Source organism: Varroa destructor, unplaced genomic scaffold, assembly GCF_002443255.2.
Source record: "Varroa destructor unplaced genomic scaffold, Vdes_3.0 BEIS01000003.1, whole genome shotgun sequence".
NCBI lineage: Eukaryota > Metazoa > Arthropoda > Arachnida > Mesostigmata > Varroidae > Varroa > Varroa destructor.
Window position 1 is genome coordinate 20,955,479 of NW_019211456.1, and position 22,891 is coordinate 20,978,369.

At 38.7% G+C, this 22,891-nt stretch overlaps 2 protein-coding genes and 1 long non-coding RNA gene across 4 annotated transcripts; 2 read left to right on the forward strand and 1 right to left on the reverse strand.

The window, feature by feature from the left end:
• Positions 1-297: 297 nt before the first annotated feature.
• Positions 298-2,240, forward strand: LOC147756662 (uncharacterized). Its single transcript, XM_086984026.1, has 2 exons — positions 298-613; positions 1,761-2,240. The coding sequence occupies exons 1-2, from the start codon at positions 366-368 to the stop codon at positions 1,870-1,872; spliced, it is 360 nt and encodes a 119-aa protein (XP_086840152.1). The 5' UTR covers positions 298-365; the 3' UTR covers positions 1,873-2,240.
• A 3,641-nt stretch (positions 2,241-5,881) lies between these two features.
• On the forward strand, positions 5,882-14,035 carry LOC111247568 (uncharacterized). 2 transcript variants are annotated; one of them, XM_086983553.1, is made up of 5 exons: positions 5,882-6,180; positions 10,875-11,010; positions 11,548-11,618; positions 12,380-12,459; positions 12,782-13,406. In XM_086983553.1, the coding sequence occupies exons 1-5, from the start codon at positions 6,008-6,010 to the stop codon at positions 12,796-12,798; spliced, it is 477 nt and encodes a 158-aa protein (XP_086839679.1). In that variant the 5' UTR covers positions 5,882-6,007; the 3' UTR covers positions 12,799-13,406. The 2 variants fall into 2 exon arrangements, with proteins under 2 accessions (XP_086839679.1, XP_022654396.1); XM_022798661.2 differs by lacking the exon at positions 12,782-13,406 and adding an exon at positions 13,849-14,035 and having other exon boundaries at positions 5,884-6,180.
• Positions 14,036-14,275: 240 nt separating this feature from the next.
• On the reverse strand, positions 14,276-19,950 carry LOC111247203 (uncharacterized). The gene is made up of 3 exons (XR_002672000.2): positions 19,226-19,950; positions 18,564-18,862; positions 14,276-14,429 (listed from the first exon to the last, which is right to left on the reverse strand). It is a non-coding gene; the product is annotated as an uncharacterized LOC111247203 (long non-coding RNA).
• Between the last annotated feature and the right edge of the window lie 2,941 nt (positions 19,951-22,891).

Below are 22,891 nucleotides of genomic sequence, written 5' to 3' on the forward strand. Positions count from 1 at the left end.
GTTTTTGATGTCGATAGGAGTGCTTTAGGTGTGTCCTATGTTTTAATTTGCCCTATACAGATGTCTTGAATCGGCCTACTAAATAAGCTACCGTTAATTTCATTGGAATGTTGGATAAATTCATCGCTAGACACACGAAAATAGAGATTTTTTAAAGAATATACAGACTCAATCATACACATGGGCAGATTTCACAAACTATCGACCTGTCACTCCAATCGCGTCTTACTGCGCATTGCCTAGAGATCCGGGCATGTACACGCTTCCAGGGTATATATATATACACATATATATATATGGTAGATCGTAGATGCCCCAGCCGGGTACAACACTAGAGATCCACTGAGAGCATTCACGCTCCAAATATGCATTTATGGCTATTAATATTGTCTGAATTCAGTGTCATTACGGTTATTGATGGCTACTCGAAATTAGATGACTACGACCTTCCCGACGTTCATTGGCTACGTCTTTACAATGGAGTGGGATCAAACACCGCGAGCGGGTTACAAGATGGCGAGTTTTTGGATAACGCGATACAGGATGGTAAATACATAAACCGAAAGCATGGCTCGCCTGTTCGTTCGATTATCTATTTCTCCAGGGGGAAAGGGTAAGTTAAATTGTTAATTTTATCTTATTATTATTATAATTATATTGCAAGTTATTTAGAATACACTTAGATAACATAAATATGTGAGCCTCTTAACCTTGGTTCTATACAAGTATTTTTAGCTTGGTTTAATTTGGATTTTTTTCCGGCAAGGTAGTCTTGGATGCGTTATAAATCATAGTGATGATTCTATCAAATAGCTTAGGCAGTATCCTGCTAATAAGATTTGTCATTTCCACAAGAAACATTTAGTTCTGGTCAGTTTTTCTATTTCTTACCTTAACGTTAGATTGTGATAACATTAACTAAATCGGAGAACTTCGACTCTAATTTTGTCGGAATTTGAAACGCTGAGGGATTGGATCAAGCTGCTGTAGAAGCCGGTATGATACTTCCTCTCCGTGCTAACACTGTATAACCCGTTGTAGCAACTTGGCACAGAAACGGTGCTCTTTCTCAACATAAACAGGCATAGAACGTCGTGAGCGATAAACGTCGCATCGAAGTTATTTTATAAGGTAAATCCCTGTGACACTTCGACTGTAAAGTCACCTACCTACAAACCTTCAAAACCTAATTTATCTTGATATCGAATTGGCACTGAATGAGCGCCTGGCTGCCAATCAGCGTCAACTGTCCAATGCAGTGCTCAGCAAAGGTATCGGTGGCCATTGTACAAGCTCGATCACTTACCGTCAAACAAAAAATACTACTTTAATTAAGTTGTTGTGGGATGATAGGCAGGCGTACCTTTCTATATCAGCATCGCCTACTATACGGCCATAAAGTTAGGAACTGCAGACCGGAATCTTCGTATACGGCCCTTGTGTAACGCCTCAAGACCTCAGTTATGCTCTTGGCAATCTGACTATTCTCTAATGTTTGAAAAAATTAGTGCACAAAAAAAAAGTTTTTACCACAGAGATATACATCGCGTCACAGTGCTTGGATTAGCGGCTACCGATCTTTGCTGCTAAAACCCTAACCGACCAATGGCAAGCTACGACGTTTTACTAATGAACGGGAGTGAAATGAATATTCGTTGTGCATTCATCACTTGAAGGCGAACCCACTCTGCCTTCAGGTGGAAGTTTTATGTTATCGCATTGAGTTGTGTTAATTTATATGCCAACGCGCTCTTTTTCAGGGGAAACAATGTATCCAAGAGGTTATGGCATCGCAGGGACGTCAGCCGAGAAGACCGCGACCAGTACGAGCGTCATCTATCTGATTATATTCAGCTTACGGCCAGCAAATAGTCGAAAGAAAATTGAAGTGAATGATCGTTGGCTGTGTTGACGTAGTAGTGCTTATAAAAACTACCGTACCTAAAGTTTTCACTACTGCCTAATACGGGTAATATATGCATAAGGGCAGAAAGTAAGAAAGATTCTACAAAAAAAAAAGGACGGATGCCACATACGTTTCTTAAGAGTTCACATTAAAAAAAAAAGCATTTTTATTTAGTAAGTAAGTGAGCGTATCATTTAGAAAAAATATCATTGAATATCACCAATATTTAGGTAGACTGAAACGGCGAAGTAGTTCTATACTGATTTTAATCATTGCTAGTATCTTACATCTAAGGAAATGTAGCAGAAATCTTGCATCTAATAAAAAAAAACTCTAATAAAAATTGTCTTAACAACAAATACGTTTCTTTCTCTGTGATAATACGTATAGTACTGAAACGCTAAATGAACGGACTGTTCCTAAATACTCTTTGTACGTTGGGAGTAATCTTTTAAAAAAAGAAAAAAAAAAGAAAAGTAAATCTCCTTTTATTTGTAAAAAGCGATACTGAATTGATAAACAGTAACGGACGTGTGACATGGCCGATAAGAGGTTTCACATGAGTCCTTAAAAATGTTGAATTTTAGAAGGAAAATTTCAGGTTTTTTCACACATACCCGGCCGTGCAGACGTTTACAACAAATCTAATATAAATATTATTCTTAGAATGAAAAAGCGGCATCCGGTACATTCTGAGCTAGGAACATACATTTTCGTGTAACTGATTCAGACACTAAAAAAGCTATCTCATGTGCGGGCTGATACATCGACAGATAACGAAATCGCAGAACTGTGAGCATTCCAATTCGTTAATACGATAAAATCTATCCAGCAGATGGGGCAGTCGTTTTTTCTTAGCAACCCGTATTTTTTGATAAGTAAATATTAGATTTTATCTTTCTGCAGTAAATACCTAAGGGTATTTCCAGTTATATCCAGCTTTTCAGTAATCGTGCTTAACTATATATAGGTATATAGAAAGGGACATTGACGTTTTCTTTTTTGTGGTGTTCTTCCTTATATCGTTTGTTAAATATATTAGCCTTCGTCCCTCATATAAATACGGCCCGTATAGCCAGTTGTGTCTTGAGAAATTCTGGCACTTACATCGATCCATGATCACACTCCAACCGACAAGGATATTCATTTTTCAAACAATAGTCAGAAGACACGCTATAGTGGAGCCGAGCTAAATTGCCAATACAAGCTTCTGGAGTTTTTTTTTATTGTACCAAGCACTGTGTTATTGCCACTGCGACGTTTGATGGTAACAGTTCCAGGATCTCTGGAACTCTGAGATGCACCGTTATTAGAGAAGAAATATTGCCTATTTATAAACAACTAAAAATAAAAAAGGCATGGTTTAAATTGGAAAATTAGTGCTTGGGCTACTTCTCAGAGAATGAGTTAGGAACATCAACTGCTGACGTGCGTTTTTTTTTTCGTAAATTACCTAGGCTTTTTGCCTAGTTTTCTAAGTAGTGAGCAATTCGCTTCCTGCTGTTGCAGGAATTTGACGACTCTCTTTCGATATCATTTTCTTTCTGAATAGATAATCTGATAGATACATTTTTTTCAGAAAACAATTTTTAGTATTTGTTATGGAGGTCACTAAAAATTGAGCGGCCCTTACGTTGGCCAATCGGCAAGGGTGAATATTTACAAGTATATGAAGAGGGTCATTTCGGATGTCAGAAGAGTGCACTGCAGACGCAATTAATCAACGCAAGTATGCAATGTAGCGAAATTGTCAGATATGATCAGACTACAAAAGTTTATGACCTCTAGTTGGTGGATACGCAAGATGAATACCAGTTTTTAGGTTTAGGCTTGATGGCGGACGAGCTGTCGGAAATTAACAAAGACCAATGTTTTTTTTTGGTCATAGTGAAAAAAAGTTAACAGGTGTACCCCTTGCCTTTCCGCATATATATATATATATATATTGCGAAAATCTTTATCTACGTCTGTTAAAGTAATAGAGGATACGCAAATTATTGCAATCAACGATATAATCTAGAGATTACCCGAATACTATATTATGATGCAATAGCGTTAGTATAGGTGCAAACAGCTGCGCCAATGTGGCCCTTCACATAATTTTTTAGGACTTATATATATATATATATATATGGCACCTGTCACTGCTTATAACATAGTACTATAAGGATGCTATTAGAGTATACGGCTTCATCCACCCTTACTGCAAAAATTGCGCATCTTCTGCTACTCTAATAATCAGATATGAGATGAAGGACTATACATTTCAATGTACAGTACATGAAACGACACAAGATTTTTAAGCTGTTCCTCGCAGTAAGCATCTATTCGCATCGAATAAGAGCAAAAAAATGACGTAACCATAACGAGCGAGGATCAGTTGAATGCTCCCGCGTTAAGCGCACTAATATTAAATATTGGCTTGTTGTGCCCAAAATCAACGGTCCGCGTTGCGAGCGGTTTGCATGTGGCGCCTGAAATTCATGAGACAACGCAGAAGGTCCTCAATAGGCCTTAGACTAACGAGGCAGATTAATACAAAAGCCATTTTTCCTCTATGGTCGTAGATCTTTGACGCAGAAATAGGCTGCCATCTTCGAGATTAGAGAGAAGATTATCCATTGATAGATGAATCGTTCAGGTAAGCCGCGACGGTTGATCACTTTGAGATCTTCTGCGACTTTCTACACCTTTTGACGGCCTTAATTCCTAGCTTATTTGGGACTTTTGGCCTGCGATCAGTCGAGAATTTGACTGTATTGAATTTTTTTTACGTGGAACGGTCCATAAATGAAATGTGATGAACAATGGTAACAATGCATGACCATCAGAAATGACATTTCTAGCGCATTTAAAGCGACATACCTTGGCTGTTGCTAGCAATATGAGCTGGTAGATTCGCAAATTACTTGTTTTTTTCTTCGATTTCTTTTTATCTTCCTAAACGGAACTAAAGGCCGCTGAGTGCCTAGTCAAGACTCTACGTCACGAAGCAGAGAAGTAACAGCTGAAACAGGAAGTACAGTCCAACAAATTATGCCAGAACGCCATTCAGAGGCAGAGGGATATCGCCCAGACAACGGTGACCTCGAAAACAAAGAGATCCAAAGATGAGCAATCTGTCTTCTATGTGAAGTATAGAAGTCGACGACTGAATATCGACGGACTGCAATAAAAAACAGTCCAATGCAATATTAATAGTGAGATTTAAATTTCGAAACGTCCAAGTGAAATCTCTCTGGGTAGTATTTGAATACAGAATGATTAATCAGCAAATTTTTTTAATTTATCTCTTAAATGATGAGATTTGGCAAAATTTAGTTATCAACGTTTCCAAGATTTCGACACCCACTCTGGTTTTCTTTATGAATATGTAGCATGGAACCAGCCGCATTCTGTCATTCTTCTTCGAAAGCTGTCATTGTTTGAGCTATTTTTGAATATAAGTTGGCGTCTCAAAAAGTAGAACTTGCAGACAACGCCTGAGACCAACTATGCACAAATATATTTAGCACAACGCCAAGATGCACCTTTGGCGTGTTTAATTGACAGGCTGCATGGTTTTATTTATGGAATAAGTTTTCTTTTTCTAGGAAAAGACATTTTTTATTTTCGTTTTTTGACCATCAGTTGCAGCCCAGACAACCGCAGTTACTGAACGTTTCATCGTATGTGAGATAAATTCTATTAACATATCCTGTAGGCATTTCGTAGGCTGACCATCCTCGTTGTCCAGCTATTGCTCCGTCTTTGCCAACTAAGAGAACACTAGTTTCCTCGCCAACTTAAAAATATTTTGACTATCTGCTGTAATAAGTCTTGAGCAGACATTTCTAAACATTTGTCAATTGTAATTCGTTCCTCCAGCTCCACTTTGACAAGTAAGGGAATTTTATCTAGCATACAAATACTGGACTGCTAACGCCAGCTGCTGCAAGTTTAGCTCGCGCTAAACCTGATATATTAGCAGACGTGTGAGTGTGTGTGTACGCATCCATGTGGATAGACTTCCCTATGTACATATATATATATATGCTTAGAAAGGTATACAGCTCAATACTTTGATCGCTGAGTTGTATCAGATCCGCAAAAGAGGCAAGGATGACTCCATGGTGCGCAGTGTGGTGTGGTCTTTGTATTATTATAGTGGTACCTGCTTTAATCAACGGTTTGGAGCTATTTAACTACACCACTTTTCTAGCCACCAATCCGGGATCACTGCAGTCGAAGGACCGTGCTGGCGACCATGTGGTCATCATGAGCAACATCGATAGGTTCGTTGTTCTATTGGCCTGTTTCTGCTATTAAGTTGAAATCACTTATTATCTAATACAATTCTAAGTTCCAAGGAGCTTTAGATTTCCGCTGTTAAAGCTTGAAGGCAGACCTTAAGACGCTAATCACTAGTAGTTGTTGAAATCTTAAACGAACTCTGTGTTGAAGATCACCTTTGTATAAGTGATATGCTTAGAAGTGACCTCTGGCTAAACGCACGGAGATAACTGTCCAATTTTTCATCCAGTTTCCAACTATCCGTGGAGATCCTAGAAATAACCTTAAAAGACATTATAACAGGTTTTCTAAAAGCAATGCTTGCCCGTATGATAATTTAACCAGCAACCCCTCAGCTTTTTCACCGTTATCAACTGTGACATATAGCACAAGCGGTCTGATTTTCTGAGTGCAATAAGCCTCAACTGTAGAGTAATATTTGCGCTAAATGGGATATTAGTATAGATAATGGGTAAACGTGTTTGGCTAGGCACGGCTTTCTAATTAAATGAACGTACCATAGGCTAAACAGCTCCTGTACGATTCAGTGCAACGTGGCAAAGGCTTCCGCCATTTCCTCTTCTCAATAAACTTCTATTAATGAAACAAGCAGTTAGAATCCTTACTCATTTATTTTTTTTTTCAAACCTATACTGGGTCTCCTATGTAACTAGAGTCTGAACGGAAATTTCGCTGCAGTGGCATAGGTGGCTATTATCCTCTTTACTAGATCGTGGGCTTTTTCAACACAGGAACTATGATGAATGATAGGTTATAATGTAATTGGTATCGTAACTTTCAGTCAAGGTTATTTGGCGTATTTGCAAATGTGGTATGCGCCAACCGAAGAGGGTAAACGTATCGATTCTACTTTACTTAAAGAAAAATACCACAATCAGCAGGATGTGGCAGAGCTGAACAACCAGGAGAAAAACTTAATTACTGTGTTCGCTTAGGACACCTCCACCTTGTGGTCAAAAAAGCATTCAATTATGTCCTCTGGGATAGGTGTATCCTTTCAGTACCTCTTATAAACTAACAGTCCCGTCCGATATTATGTCCAAAACGCTCTGAATTGATTATGTAAGATATCTCAATCTATTAAGCTTTATCAAACGTACTTCTTGTCTAACTTGGCAAATGTAACCTCATGAAAGGTGAAACTGTGGCAGAAAAACCTTTGGGAATCTGTCTGCAAGGATAACACGGATCCTACCACATTTTTATATCATGATGTGTCTTAGAAGTGCTTTTTTTCTGTTTAAACTAATATTTTTTGCTCAGGGCGAACGGACTGGCCCATTAACCTTTGATTATATATATTGGATGACCGAAAAGGTACTGATGATTTTTTAGTTAGTTGCCTTTAAAGTCGCATACTTCAGGTAATATAATTCGCCTTGTAAAAGAAGCTGAGATTTAACATTGATACATGTGCTAAAATTGTTGGAATGCTTCAGACTTCAGATAGGGCGTTTTAAAAATTAGTGATATAACTTTCTGAAAATTCCGCGGTAAATGACGCTCCTCGTAGTGGTCGACCGGTGACAAAAGAGACTGATAAAATTATTGCGAAATTGAGCGAGATCGACACGTGGGCAGCCAAGAACATAGTCAAATAATTGAACTTCTTCCACCTAACAGATTCAAGTTATCTGAAACAAGCTGGGTACGAGAATTTCGATGTTTGGACGTCATACAAATTGGCACAATTCCACTTTCATCTGCGCAGCTCTACAAAAACGGTTGGTCACGGACGATAGAAAGTGGATTACGTGTAACAGTAAAATGCGAAAAAAGATTATGATCAAAGCGAGGAAATGTTCTTCGATCCGTGACAAAGCCTGGGATGGTTGATGCCAAAGTGATGCTATCCGTTTAGTGGGGTCGGAACGGAACCGTGGTGCTGCTGCGACCGCTGCCGCCAGGGAAAATGCTTTATTTGTATTATTAATAGCTGTTACTTAAGATCAGTGAACAGAAGAAGCAGGACTTTTTGAATTATTTCAATTTCGTTTCAATGAAACGACACAAAAAAAACGTCTGTTATAGTGTTTTATCTAGAAACCATCGCAGCTCTACACTGATGGGTTTATGGTGTTACCAGAAAGATGGCAAAAGGTCATTGATCAGAATAGCACGTATGTAGCTTTGTTGTTCTGTCTAAAAATATTAAAAAAAAAAAAATTCTACTTCAGCTTAAATATTTTTATTAGAAAAAGTTTCGCGCACCCAGGGCAACAACTTCTTATTCTCACTTCCTTTATTTGTTGTTTACTCTTATGTACCGTTAGAAGGCGTTTTTCGTGTTGTATGGACATGTTGTAACGGTACTGCGTTGTAAGGGCCATTTAACCTCAGACTAACTTTTTAAATATAGATGCTCTAGGCGGAAAGAGTATATTTTCAACATATCATTTCAACACACTATATATTTCGTCGAAATTAAAACGCTCTTGGAACAGCCCGCAAAATTTATCCTGTGTGCGGAACGACAGTTTCGCTGAAAAGACCTTTCCAAAAATGGCTTGGGCCAGGTCCGAAAACGGGTAATGGCAAAAAAAAATGGGCTAAAACCCGCGATCGTCGTTAACCACCTAAATTTTTTTGTGTTTACACGGAAAGTTGAAAATTGGATACGTCGTGAACTCTCTGAAGGAAAATTACGCCTTAACGCTACGTCCCAGCATTCGGTTTGGTATTGTCCGTTACACGGCCATAATGACCGTTTTTTTTTTGCATAGAATTAGTACCAGTGACGAGAAGTAGTATCTCTACATTAACATGAGTTAGAGTTCCGAATGGGTTGCTCAAGGAAAGAAGCCGGCGTACAATAACCAGACCTGCAGATCCAACAAAAAACTTAAGTTTTCTGTTTGGTGCGAATTGCGAACACCTGATTTACTAGAAATCGGTTTTTACGACCTAGGCAATTGATCGACGCGTTTAATTTCGTTACATCGAGTCAATTAAATTATGCAAAGCTCCATCAAATAAGGTCAGCTTACCCTGTCCCATGGAAACGCTAGGTCATGCACGACAAACATCGTCAATACTACTCTCCCTGAATACGAACGGGAGACTTTGTGAATTGTCATCTTCTCTGTTCACTGAACCATCGATCATCTTCGTGTCCTTCGGCGAGGATCGACAACTGAAAGCGTCGTGTCTTTTCATTTTATACCTATTTATATATATATTAGTAGTAGTAGTTTACGCAATTTCGATTAATGTAGAACGAGCCTGTGGTTTCTAAACGCAAAGCTTATTTTAGTAACTACGTTATCTTCTTTAATTAAGGATGCTGCCGTAAAAACGTTTCCAGATTTCTCAGGAAAGGGACAGGAACTTAATTGATAGGTTCGGGATAGGGGAACGTAGTGATGTTTTCAAAAAAAAGGACACTATATTCTTGTGTAGATTTGTAGTAAAAGAAGGCTCATAAATATGCTCGGCTATTTGAACTTCGGTAAGCTGTACCCGTGCTAGGCGTCGTTTGTATAGGAATGTACGGAAAAACCTCGCCAAGAAGGTATAACACTATTCTTTTGCAAGTGTTTAATTAACTATTAATAAATTTTCAAGCGCATTGGTCATTTGATAGTTTAGAAAAGTACGAACCTGACTGCCGTGTTTGGTAGCAAGAATTGCATATGGAGGGGATAGTTTTTGTGCCATATAGGAAAACTGGGTTATAACGAACATATATGTACAAATATGAATTCTAATTCACAGAAACAAAAATTTAGTTGAATTAAGACGAGCTCAGTCGTATCTTCTGACGTCCCAATGTGTCGCGTATCATATCGTTAGAAATAGGAATTATTTTTTAAACATACAAGTGGAAACAAGTTTCCGAAAGGATCCTTGTTAGATACGACAAGGTATATTCATTTATGGATATCTTCAGATTTGATCCAGATAATAGGGTTGATATTCTCCGGCGTCTTCTGCGACCATCTATTGATGGTGTCAATCGTAGGGTCACTAACAGAAGTGAGCCAATGCCGATAATACATACCGTACTGCTTCCTAAACGGAGTACAAAAAGGTGTCCATCGAATATAGTGTGGTTCGCATAGCTTTGCTATTCTACAGATATGCTACGATACATATCCAAGCTTGCTAACGTAACCCGAAGAAAAGACCTTCTTTTTAGTTAAGACAGTTAATATATTTAGCAATATAATCAATCGCATAATATCTAAAATTATGTAATCTGCTATAATTTGAAACTAAGCAGGTACGCTACCTTGATTTTTCAGGATAGGAAACCCTTAACGTGCTGAAAAGCAAAATTCAATAAGCTCCGTGCGAATTTCTTACATTATTTGGCTGGAAGGATGGGTAGTATGAAGTAGAATGGGTAAAACTTTGAGTGGTATCTTCCTTTCTTGTATCTGTTTTGCAGCAAAAAGGCAAGAAGTTATAGTTTTACGTCAGTGTATTGAAGTTCGTACAGCGAGTAAAACATCGATATCACTCACTTGTCAAAATTTTACATGCAATTAGAGTATACCTCATTAGTAATTCCATAAAGTACTTGATTTTCTAACTGCGCCGTTTACTCAGCCTTGGAAACTATGCAAAAGCTTTTTTGCACAGCAAACACGTTTAAAGAATGAAATCTGTAGGTGACCCCGGGGGTTGTCTACAAATTAATTTAACTTTTCTCTCGTGTCTACTGAAATTATAGTGACCCCGCGATGAGGCTCTGCTCTGAGGTGACGCGCGAACTTCTGAGGAAATTAATAGCAGAGGGCCAGAGAGATCCCAACTATATCGAAGGTCTTAGTGAATCGTGTGGTTCTACGGCTATACCTACGTCCAACGTAATGTTCATTTACAGATATTCTAAAATTCACCGACTCGCCAATTGTCCTAAGAATCATTAGCTTTCATAATATAGGTTCCAGTGTTTTCAAGTTTCCTTCCTTGATACCTCTTGAATGATCAATGACTGCATTTTATGTAAAAGCTTTATTGTGTAAATTATTTCAAGTTTACTGAAAAATCGCGTCACAGCCAGATATGCATTTAACTGTAGACAAAGCTCATTTCCAAACTGGCAACTTATGTCCCCCTAACGTCCGTACTGTAAACTTACTTTCGTATATAGTAAAAACTATTCTACCTCATTTCAGAAGAAGGTTAGGGCTTAGTTTAAAAAACTGTTCAAGATTACAAGGAACGTATATCAAGCCAAAGTCAAGCCATTTTAAAATACGCCACTAATATCTGCATATGCTCTCCGCGCCTCTGACAGATATTTTCCCTTTCCTATGTAACGTAACAAGGTAAATAGATACGTTTGCTTAGATTGTTACCTTAAACAACAAGTAAATAGTATCTTATTCGTCTGTCTATAGCCAAACGAGAACACGAAGCCATCTGGTACTGAAGCAAAAGTAGGAACTTCTTCGCCGGACTTCACAACACAGTGAGTCACTGAAAAAATGTATGTGCGCATATAGAATGAGAATGAACGTATTTAATCAGCTCCTGTTCCGAGCTTATTTACGACAAGGAAAGGGATGGTTGTTCAATTCTCTAGATCAATTCTCTTGTTTTTTTCTAATTTTTCCCAACAAAAAACCATGTAATACTGATACGGTACTTTTGTTAAATAGAATTCTTATTATTGATTTAGCGCAAATGAATATAATTTTCCTAATATTATTATAGCCTCTACATCTGCTCAACAGTTCACACCTCCCCTATAGAAGCACTTGAGTAAATCCTTGAGCACTTGAGGAGGGAAGACGAATCTCGAAGTTCTGTTGATAACATTAGGGAACTTTCTGAAAATATTATGAATATCTGAAGACACATATTCGCTTCTTCAGTATCTTATCTGATAGCCCGCTTTTGTATATAATTTCATAATGTTCTTAAATAACTGAGTTCTGAACAGTAGCTCCGAAATGCTAAATCTAGAAAATTATCATTGAAGAGTTAGAGATAATGGATATAAAAATACAGAAGTAAGTATGACCCAGGCCAGTAACATTTCAAAAAATTGTTCTTTTTTTGAAAAAGCTCACTGCACTACATCACGAATTTTATTAATAGTCAACTAGATGAAAAAATTTTGACATTATTCGGTTTCCAATAGTCTTCATAACTTCCGCATTTTTAAATCGGCAGTAGATTGATACAGCATAAATCCTAAATATTTGTATGTTTATATTTCATTTACAGAAAAAACTGTAGTACTTTCACGTTTCTAGCACAGGAACAAACCGTCGAAAAGACTACCGCTGCTGATACACAAATGCCAAGTGAGTTAGCGCTAGGGTTACTTATACACGTATAAAAAATTTTGGCCCATTCACTGGATTTTCAGCTTCGTTCCCTGTAGCCATATATGTTACCTAATAACATCTTTATTTAGGCATATAGATGAGATATTTTTGGTCGTGTAAATATTTTCTAGGTAGCGAAACCTCAACAAGCAACACTTGCCTATTTGAAGCTGTTTTTTTAATAGAGAAGATTCTAGCTGCTGCAACGCGTTAAACGTCATGATTTTCTCTAACGGCCAGTAGGCCTTTGGTAAGCCCAGTCCTTAGTTTTTCACAGTTCTTGCGTTGTTCTTTTCAGTGAAAGAAAAAATGTAAAATCAATCAAGTGCCCGAACTTCAACGTTGTCACCAAATTTGATGTCTTATTTTTCGTAGAACTATAGTACTAAGCACTAAACCGACTGCTCCGGCACAGAGCAACCAACACGCAGATTCGACTTGCTTTCCTGGGCCATAACATATCTCTATGCTCGATCAGAGAAAATGTCGCTGGAACCAAGCTTTCTGCAGATGCCTTACTATCTATCCGCGCTCTGTTAAACGCGCCAAACATTTCTATACGTCGCTGCATACGCGTTCCGTTTTCTAACCGATCCGAATTAGGCGCTGGGTTTTCCCGTTACGTCCGTTCGAATTGAACACGACTATCAATTTTAGATTGTCTCGAATTTTGTATCGAGCGCCTTGCTCGCTGACGACTTATATATTGCACTTGTTATTCTCCTATTTCTTATAAAAATTACACCTGTACCTACTTTAGGCCCCGTCCAGACAAATAAATACATGTAAAATTTTAAGGTATTCGCTTTATGTAAACCAGTCCTTCGAATCACCTCTTCAAGTAGAAGATCAAAGACATGCCCCACTAGGGGTCTAACCGGAGCCGGCTAGACGATACATAGATAAAAAAAAATTGTTTTGTCTAACAGTACGAATCAAAAGCTTGCAGTTTAATCTCAAGTACGTAGTTAGAGAAGTTAGTAACTAATTTTGTCGAAAAAAAAAAATCAAATTCTGTTGAAATAAATAGCATTACATATTGTGATTAATAATTCTGCATTTAACAAAGACGTCAACACTTGGTAGTGTTACCCGTTATAAAAATTACTGTATTGTTTAGTTTGATTGGAGTTTAGCGCTAATGCTGATAAAATCCCACTTCTTCGTGTCAATCTTTTGGACGATTTTTTATTTGAAAGCTATTAATATGTATATACTAGACAAGTCACTGATAAGGTCAAACGGGATATACTTGTCGGCAAATTTCCTAAGTACAAACGCCGGTAAAAACGGTGTTTTTTTGACACTGAAATGGTCTCGTTCTAACTAGAACATATCACCTTTGTTTTCACGCCGATTGAACAGGTGATCAAAATGGACCGTCTAACGCCCTACAAAAGAGGCAAGACAAGCCTTGGGCTGAACAGAGAATGCCAATAATTCGCCGAAGTGCAGACCGTTATTTACATATAAATAAACCGTCATATAAATAAATAAAAAAATCCTACTCTATCCGTGTATGCCTGTAGCAGGCTTGGGAAATATAACTGGATTATTTTGTCTTCATTCCCGAAACAGCAGGCACGAGTGAAGCAATTCAATTGGCTTCTAGCTTTTGATAGTAAACAAAGATGAAATATAATGGGTATGAATATAGTTATAAAACGTAATATTCTTATGCCTCTTATATATCCTCTTCTTAATAGTAGGAACGAGAACTTTGAAATGCGGGAGTAGCCCAGGATTACGAGAATCTTTATTCTACGTGTAGACAATAGATGTCTATGTCTACAGTATATATATCTGTCAAATGGAAGTTCCCGTGTATAACCAACGAGAAACATTGAGGGTCTGGCTTTATTTGAATTAAGCTCACCGGCTTCGAGAGAGTTACCAGCACTACAGGTGACTGAAAAGCTTTTCTACCGCAGCCACTTCCACCGAATCTGCAGAAAGGCAACGTCTTCGGTTAGTACATTGACGAACTAGGGTAAAAACTCTCTTTTTTTAACACATTCAGTTTCTCTGTCAAAGTAATATTTGACCAAATTGGTGATACATATCGTGCATTTTTAGAGAAGCGTAATATACAGAGATATACTATTGGTATGAACCTCGTCAACGAAGCGTTCAGCTCATTTAAACATATCTCTCGGTTTTTCCTTCATAAATTATGTTGTCGTACATTCTGATATTACAATGGAGATCTATTTGAGTTGCCTGCCCCTTTAAAATTATGGTCTTATCCTTTCTTGTCAAATAACGCATTGGCTGTATGTGCATGTTTCGAACCGTTAAAACAAACATTTGCGTGATATGGCTTCCTTTTCATACAGTAATGGCTACAACTTGGGTCGCATAGTTGCGACGCGTAGGAAAGATGGAGGCTTGAATGAATTCGGGGGCTCAAAAGCATCGTTTGCATAGGTAACTTGAAGTCAAGGCTCAACGATAATACCGAGAAGGCTTTCTACGACCCAGACAAGCGATGCTTGTTGTCCACTGTGTAGCTGTCTGAGTGGCGAGCGTAAAAATTAGTATGTACATTTCCGAACGCAATACATACATGTATGTGAGAAAGTCTAGATTGTGCGCGACGGATAGCATGCGATAACTTCGAAGTAGGACCAAACGTTACCTTCAATGATGCCTACTCAAAGTTAAAATACTATCTATATAGTAGGTAACTATATAGTTTTGATTTTCATTCAACCTAGCATTTCGACCTTAGCATAGGTATGTAACGAGTCGCTTGTTCCAGCTATAATATATAAATAGGGCATCGAATTATAGTAGGTTCGGGCAAAAATTCAGTTCTTTTCATTGGCCGATCGCCCAGTGTTGTATTCCGTTCAGAGGTTGGAATCAACTTTATTTTGTCTAATGTAACTTTTTGAGGAAAAAACATTTTCAAGCTACATTAGAACGTAAATTTTGGACATAACCAATAACGTACAGAATTAATTTGCACATTATTAGATCTAAATTTACAGTTCAATAATCAATAATTCAGTTGTACATTCAGCTATGTAGCACATTTTTCATTTCCGCACATTTTCGTAAAGCAGAGTGTCGCATGTAACAACGGCCATATAAACTACAGAATAATCGCATGTAGAATAGTATTTTCAATAATTAATTGTAGAGTATGGAGCAATACGTATTGTCAACATAAACTTCAACATTAAAAGTGGCGTTCTGAAGTCCAGCGGATTTCCTCATCTCAGAAATGAGGTGCCACTAGCAAAAAGCAATTAATCAGCAAAAAATTGAAAGAACATTATAATTTCTATAATTAGAGCCCAGGATGAAATTTTCAAGTAGCATTGAGACAATACTTAAAAGCACAAATCATCTCGATCATGGATGGTGGAGATGGTGCGTCACGTTCGTATGTTCTTTTTAAGCAGTTTCGCTATCGTATCTTTTGGTCTCGTTTTTCGTATTTAGCAAACTAAAACTGTAAAAAGATGGGCCGCATCGGCAAATTCAAATAACGACAATAGTACGAAGCCGGCCTCACTTGGAAATGTAGTGAAACCGTTATTCGATTTCAATTTTGTCGCACCCCCTTTTTTTAGTTGTAAGGGACTTCATCCGCATGCTCATGCCAGCTTCTGAAGTTAGTTAGTGACGTCAAGTCTGTTTCGTAGAGCCACGAAAAACCCCATCAACAAGATGGCACCTTGAGCAATTAACGCTGGAGGGAGCAGTGAACAGTATGTGTTCGCTTCTAACCTTTGTAGCCTACAGGCCCGGCCAGTGTTCTCACATGTCTTCCTTACAGCCGCTTATAAACCGAGGTCGAATGCACTAATTTATCGAAATAAAAGTAGAACATAATCATACGATCCCAGAGACATGCTAAGCTTTACGCCGTAAGGTCTCGTCACAGTCCGAGCAAAGCTGGTTCCAGCTCGTTAGATAATAACGAAAACAAATAATTGTTCAATGCCGCGAAACAGATTGCGGATGCTATATTATTGGTACTGGGAATCTCGGCTGGCCGGAAACAAACCTTGATGTCGTTGACTTATAGTTTGTCTAATCGTTCGATGAGATGCCCAGCGCATTATATACTGCCGAATACCGAATTCGCTAAGACCCACCGCACTGTTACAGTGATCTCGAAATCGGAGGACTTCGTCTGATATAGTTTCATTCGGATAACACAATATGCTCGTGCTGATCTTACTCGTATTTGTGACTAACGCTGTGGGGAAATTATGGTCAGAATGGCGCTTACAACACTGCATTAATAAGTGCGGCAAGGCACTGCTAGTCAGGGGATGCATGGAGGACCAACAAACGGATCGAGTATGTTCGGGAAACCTGTACTTCGTAAAAAATAACTTCCCAGATTGTAGAAGCCGTTTATGTCATCCAAACGGATATCAGGAATTGCAAAAAGCGTTTTATGATTCCGTCAAGGAACATGACGTTTCTGCACAAAACCTCATTCGAAGCAAAGGCCGACGAGTCGTTCTTACACTTCCTCCAGAAACTCTCGCAGCGTTGTCTTTAGTTGAGTCACGATTTATTGACACGTTCTGGTCGCATAACGCGCAACGGTTGAACCTCACAACAGACCAGAAGAATCTAACCTTGAGCCACCTAAACATAAATGACACTGGCTTTTATTCTTTCTGGGCCATAACCAAAACTATGCAGCGCACCTTACTGTACGCAATTGCAGTCCAGCTGAAATCCCCACCGCAAACAATTCTTGGAACAGGCAAATCCTATGAGCTGACATGTCCCGTGACAACTATCATTCCTATGAACGTATCGTTTGGCATCAACTGGTTCATAAACAACCGTCTACAGCGACGTCTAGGGGGAGCTCCCGTCGTACAAGCCGCTGCTCCTGGCTTGTGGGAGTGCCGTGTATACATTGAGGAACTGGCGAAAGAATTCACGTTGGTTGCCCATCAAATTGCCGTCGTTCCGGCCTATATGAAGTTCATTCGGAGTACGCTCGGAAAAATTCCCTGGGAGGATATAGGAAGCAAAATGTTTTGGATAATATTTACCTACTTCATGATAGTCTGCTCGATTTATACTGCGTTGCGTATCTACAGTCTCTACGCGGAGCCACAACATGTGACTGTTGACAAGCTGTATACAAAGAAAATAGACGCGGCGCTTAGAAAAAACACTTCGTACTCAAGGGAGGACTTTGAAAAGTATTTCAAACGTAATTATTCATTTAATTCGTTAATTGCCCGTAGTACTGAGGCAATGTCCATGTCACCCAACCAGTTGCCACCGGGCAAGCTCTTGGGGAAGAAATTCGTACCCAATGATAGGAAGTTGTCGAAATCGGAAGGTGCAAAATAGATGGTGCACAATTAGAAAGTTTCAATTAAAGAAGAAGACAATGAATGAACCACAGCGATCGTGGCGACTCGAATCGACTACAGACGCTTCGGCAACAATTTGAGTGATTGACTGAAATGTTTGTAAAAATAAAATCGCAGATGTTCCCAACATTTTTTTATGTTAGTCTTCAAAGTGTATCCATTAAAAAGCTACTATTATTATTTTTGCTTGTTTTTGGTGAAGGTAGAACTTGAACTGATATTTGAACTAATGAAAATGTAGAATGTGCATTCAAGAGTTTTCTATATCAGTGCATAAGGAAACGGTTCAATATATGCCGAGAAAATTGCTCGTGAACATTTTGTGAGAAGTCCAGGTCTTGTTGTATCATCCCTATTATCTAGTTGGCGTTGCCAAAGAAGCACCTTTTTTAAGAACAGCATTTGCTGATTAACACGGGCTGAATCAACATCTTCCAACTTCTACATAATTATTGAATGAAAAACATATTTACAGAATGCTGTACTGTGTTTAGATATGTACATTAGAGCTAAATACTATGGACATGTTCTAGAAACATGGCTAGCCCCTATTTTTCCCGTATAAAGACAGTTTTGCCTGCCGCCGCTCCCATATACTTGAACGACTGTAACTGATTATGGAATAATTATACTTCAGCTAACGCATTTTAACGTATCAATCGTAAAACACCGTTATGTATAGATTACATTATCTAATAACCCAATCGTAAGGGAAACCTTGCTGTGCGAGTGTCCTCATAGGCGACAACAATTTCTTGTTATTCTGCTCTTGAATAGCCAATGCGAGCTCGAGAGTACCGCCAAATTTTCTGTAGCTTTAATCATGCTCAGGCCTGTTAATGTTTTGGTGTTTCTGTGTCCCGTGTCGTGCACGTGCAGGACACAGCGAACGACCGCGTTCAGCCGAAGTTCAGCACATCTATGTTGCTCGGGCGGTGACGATAAGACAGCCAATAATCGTCATAAGCCTCCTCATCGTCATTATCATTTGCAGCTTGTCTTCCGTGGCGTATTCCCTGCACGAAAATGCCCAGCTTTGTTGAGCTTTCATAGCAGAACATAGCCCGTGATCCCTACCACACTGTTTTGATCTCTATGGCAAACAACGTTCTACATAAAGGCCATACCGCTTAGATTTGCAATAATTGCAAATAATCTATTTTTATTTAATGTGCATTAATCTGTGGTATATTGTCTTTTATAACATGATATCAACCGAGTAAGGCCTTAGAAGGTCACTTGAGTCAGTCTTTTCTTAACAACATAATCAGCTCTGTTAGGGACAGCTGCGTTAAAGGGATTAGGGAGCATAAAGTTAACGATTTCGTTGAGAGGATTATGAAACGGACATTAATGTCTAAACGTTTATAGTTGCTTACCATGGCTACATTTTCTTATGTGAAGCTTTCCGTTTAGATCATGTGCTTAGCGCCTTTACACCATTGAGCTGCATCATTATTTAAGATATGCTTGTATCTAGCTCTACCTAGGCCTTATGGTTTTGAATACGCTGGCCTTCTTCTCGAAATTCGATTTGCGTCCAATATGGGGCGTCTGCGAGCCGAAGTCGGAGCTAAAATCTGTGACTTCGAAGTATTGATAATGATAATGTTGATCTCTATCTGTTGGTTATATGTTCAAAGTCGTATGTATAATGCATACGAGAACGAAATCAACTAACCCATTGCGCTGGTCCGAGGAACGTAAACGCGCTTTTTCCTTATACCGCCCAAGCCGCTCGTAGGTGTGCTAAGTGTTAAAATACAACGATGATGACGCTGATATAGCCTAAGATAACCGCTCTATCGGTGCAATTTCTGGCCAAATCCAACGGATTACGAGAGCCCTTGCGGTCGAAGAGAACAGATACAAGATTTTTGTATCTGAGAAACATTGATGTGTTAGCATGCGATGTTTAATTCGAACATGGGTCGGCTATAATAGGGCTTGAGCAACTTTAGTCGTCATTACGCGCGACTTAATCATCTTTCCTCGTCAAGTGCCGTTTGTGTGTCAATCGTTTTTACAGGAAAGGTTGATTGGCATCGTAGTAATCTCTACAACGGGATCGAGGATTCCGGATCGACATCAGCACTGAAAAATTTAAAAATACCTCAAACAATCTCGTATGGCACGTCTCAACGTAACTCGCAGAATTGAAAAAGATGGTAAATTACAATAAATAGGGGGTTTCTTACAAAATATTGGGTTCTGCTTAGCCATAAAGTTTGCAGCATTCATACTCGGCTTTCATATTCTTGAAGAAGTCATTTAACCTTTTCTTGTCCTTCTCGGTTTCACCAGTCAAAATGCCAACCTAGGTTGCCTGCCAGTTTGTTTTGGGCTGCTCTTGCATGGAAACCTATACCGGATTCGGTGATTTCCGGCACGTTGAGCTGATTTTGCCGACTGAATTGACCAATATCCTATTCTACTGCTGCCCAGCACAAACAGTAGTTATTTACCTTTTAAAACGGCCTAAACACACCGGAAGAAGTGGCCAAATTTTATATTCCGTTTCTGGCCACCAGTTCTTTGGAATCCACCTTTGGCGACCTCATCGATGCGCTATTAGTAGCAGTGAGCTTCTTCTAAAGTCCTTCATCCCCGCTTTCTAGTACATTTCAATAGGTCTGGATTTTTCAAGGACGAAGAAGAAATGATATCATAGCCGTCAAATTCATCCTATTGTGTTTCTTTAACGAAACTAATTGTATGTCGCGTCTTTTACCCCTTCCTGTAAAAGTGTATATGTTGCTCGAGCTTACCAAAAGCATATCCCGTGATGAATGTGATTTTACTCAGTCCTGCTTGTCGGGATCTTTGTCCTTCTCGCCCGGATACGTTAAAACCATTCCTTTTCTGAGCCTTTTTTGGACCCGGCTTATTTTCCGCATGAAGTTTCCGCGTCATTTAACGTGGGATTTGATGATGTGAAGTAACCATACGAACTTGTAACAGAATCTGTCTTTTGATCTGTAGATTGGTAAATGCTTGTCAAATTTTAATCTTATTTGTCAAAAAAAAAGGGAATGACTATTGAAAAACCTAACGCGTCGTAAGCTTCCGTGATGCAAACAACCAAATAAATCTGCCCCAGCGATTGACCACATGGCGCCGAATTACCCAAAAGTCCTCATCAAATATATACATTATTTAGAGAAGACGTGTATTAAATAGATAAATGTTATTTAAATAGCTCTAGGAAAAACAGTGTGCCGTCGATATATAATATTCCTATGACCTAATATATAATAATCTGTGATTTATCCGGCAGAAATCCGTAAATTTTTATTTCACTTTGTTTCACAGGTTGCTAGTCCGGCGCTAGTCAAGCCTGATCTGTTGATTAACCACAACCTTAAAATGGCACATTTATAGATAAGTCTGAATCCTAAGTCGTAGTTGCAATGTTTTACAATGGTGGCTGTTATTAATGGATTGCTATTTAAGAAGTCTCGAACTATAGTTACCTAAAAGTAGTTGTCTTCTACAGCTGCGAAAAAAAAAAAAGAAGACGACAAATTGTTTCAATTTCGTCTTCATTGAAGCTTGCAATAGCTTCGGTCTTGGCCAAACACCCAGTGCTTGACAAGTTGCAGTTGACTCTCTGCTTGGATCGCGCTGCTTATACTCGAATCGCGATGAGCTCCTTCATGTGGACGTTCTTCAAACGCCGTCATAAATCGTTCACTTTCTTTCAGGCCAGCAGACTTCAGAGGCAGTTTTTTTTTTTTTTATGGTGGTCGTTACAAATGTAGGACCTCATCTGTGCTTATTCAACCCTAAGCCTACGGAAGCATGCAATCAGGTTTCTCTAACTAAAGACTTATTTGTAACAGACCTTAAGGGCTTTTGTTGCTTTTCGTCTTCAAATTTAGTCCAGTCGACTTTTTTCTAATTCATGACTAGAACTAGCGTTCTTACCAAACTCGGAAGTCTCGGAAAGAGCCACGAAAAAATTCTGCAGAAGTCGTTGCGCTCTTGTACTAGACCGACGTTGCCTAATAAGTCTCTAGTCTTTTAAGGTAAATAAAATTATCATAGATAAGGCACTTGTTCAAGCTTGATTTTAGAAATAGTCAAACGTATTTAAACCGATTTAAAGCTGTTGTCGTTTTAAGTATATAGACAATGCTAAAATGATTAATGCATGCATTTTAAACTTCGCTTATCTCTGAATCGATCTATGGATGTGCTTAGACGCAAGAATCCTTCATAATATTGAATATATGCGCAACTTGTTTTTACATCTCATTTCTAGTATATCACTCGTGACCGTTTAACTCCAGCCAATAATTTATAGAATTTCTGCCATCTTAAAGCAAAGAATTGCCTAATCAATACGTTACCAATTTATGAACAAACGATTTCCTTTAGCTGCATCTAATTTTGTATTCATACTACAACGCTTTTCTAGCTGGTATACGCCTGCCGTTTTTCGACATTTTCATGAAACTAGCTTTCCGTAAGAAATTTCTACGATGAAAAATTCGTCTGATTCATATGAAAAGTTAATTCGACGTACTAGAATGACCCTTTGCAGCCGTAACACAACAATGAATAGGCTCCTTCTATATAATATAAACTGTTACCAATCCTTGTATATAATCAACCGAAAAAGGATAGAAGGGGGGGGCCTAAACAATTAGCTAATTTCGTCTACCTTGAATTTCGGAACCTTAAGACTACCTATTGTGCATTACTAGATTTCTGATGTAAGAGGTTTATCGATGCTTCTTTTAGATAGGGATTAACTTTATAGAAATATACTGTAACGGGTGAGTCATATGTATTGCACCGGATCCGAAGTTGGGCGTTTTATATCTTTTGAGTATAACTGAGCTACTTCCCGAGAATACCACAAGACATCGTTAATATAGGTCATTAGGGCGTAACAAGGGGTCATTTCCTCCATGAATTTTATTTTAGCAGCGTACTTAGGTCGTCAACCGTAAACTGTGGTAGGTCACACACACCCATAGATGTGTGAAGGGTCATTCTTGCTAAGGTAGCTTATATCGCCTTTCTGGGTGGTAGGATTA

Excerpts from the sequence above, each read along its gene's own strand:
- LOC147756662 (XM_086984026.1), top strand. The coding sequence starts at position 366 with ATGCATTTATGGCTATTAATATTGTCTGAATTCAGTGTCATTACGGTT. Across the intron at positions 614-1,760 it reads TATTTCTCCAGGGGGAAAGG|GGGAAACAATGTATCCAAGA; the intron begins GTAAGTTAAATT and ends GCTCTTTTTCAG.
- LOC111247568 (XM_022798661.2), top strand. The coding sequence starts at position 6,008 with ATGACTCCATGGTGCGCAGTGTGGTGTGGTCTTTGTATTATTATAGTG. Across the intron at positions 11,011-11,547 it reads CGGCTATACCTACGTCCAAC|CCAAACGAGAACACGAAGCC; the intron begins GTAATGTTCATT and ends GTCTGTCTATAG. Across the intron at positions 12,460-13,848 it reads TGCTGATACACAAATGCCAA|GTGATCAAAATGGACCGTCT; the intron begins GTGAGTTAGCGC and ends CCGATTGAACAG.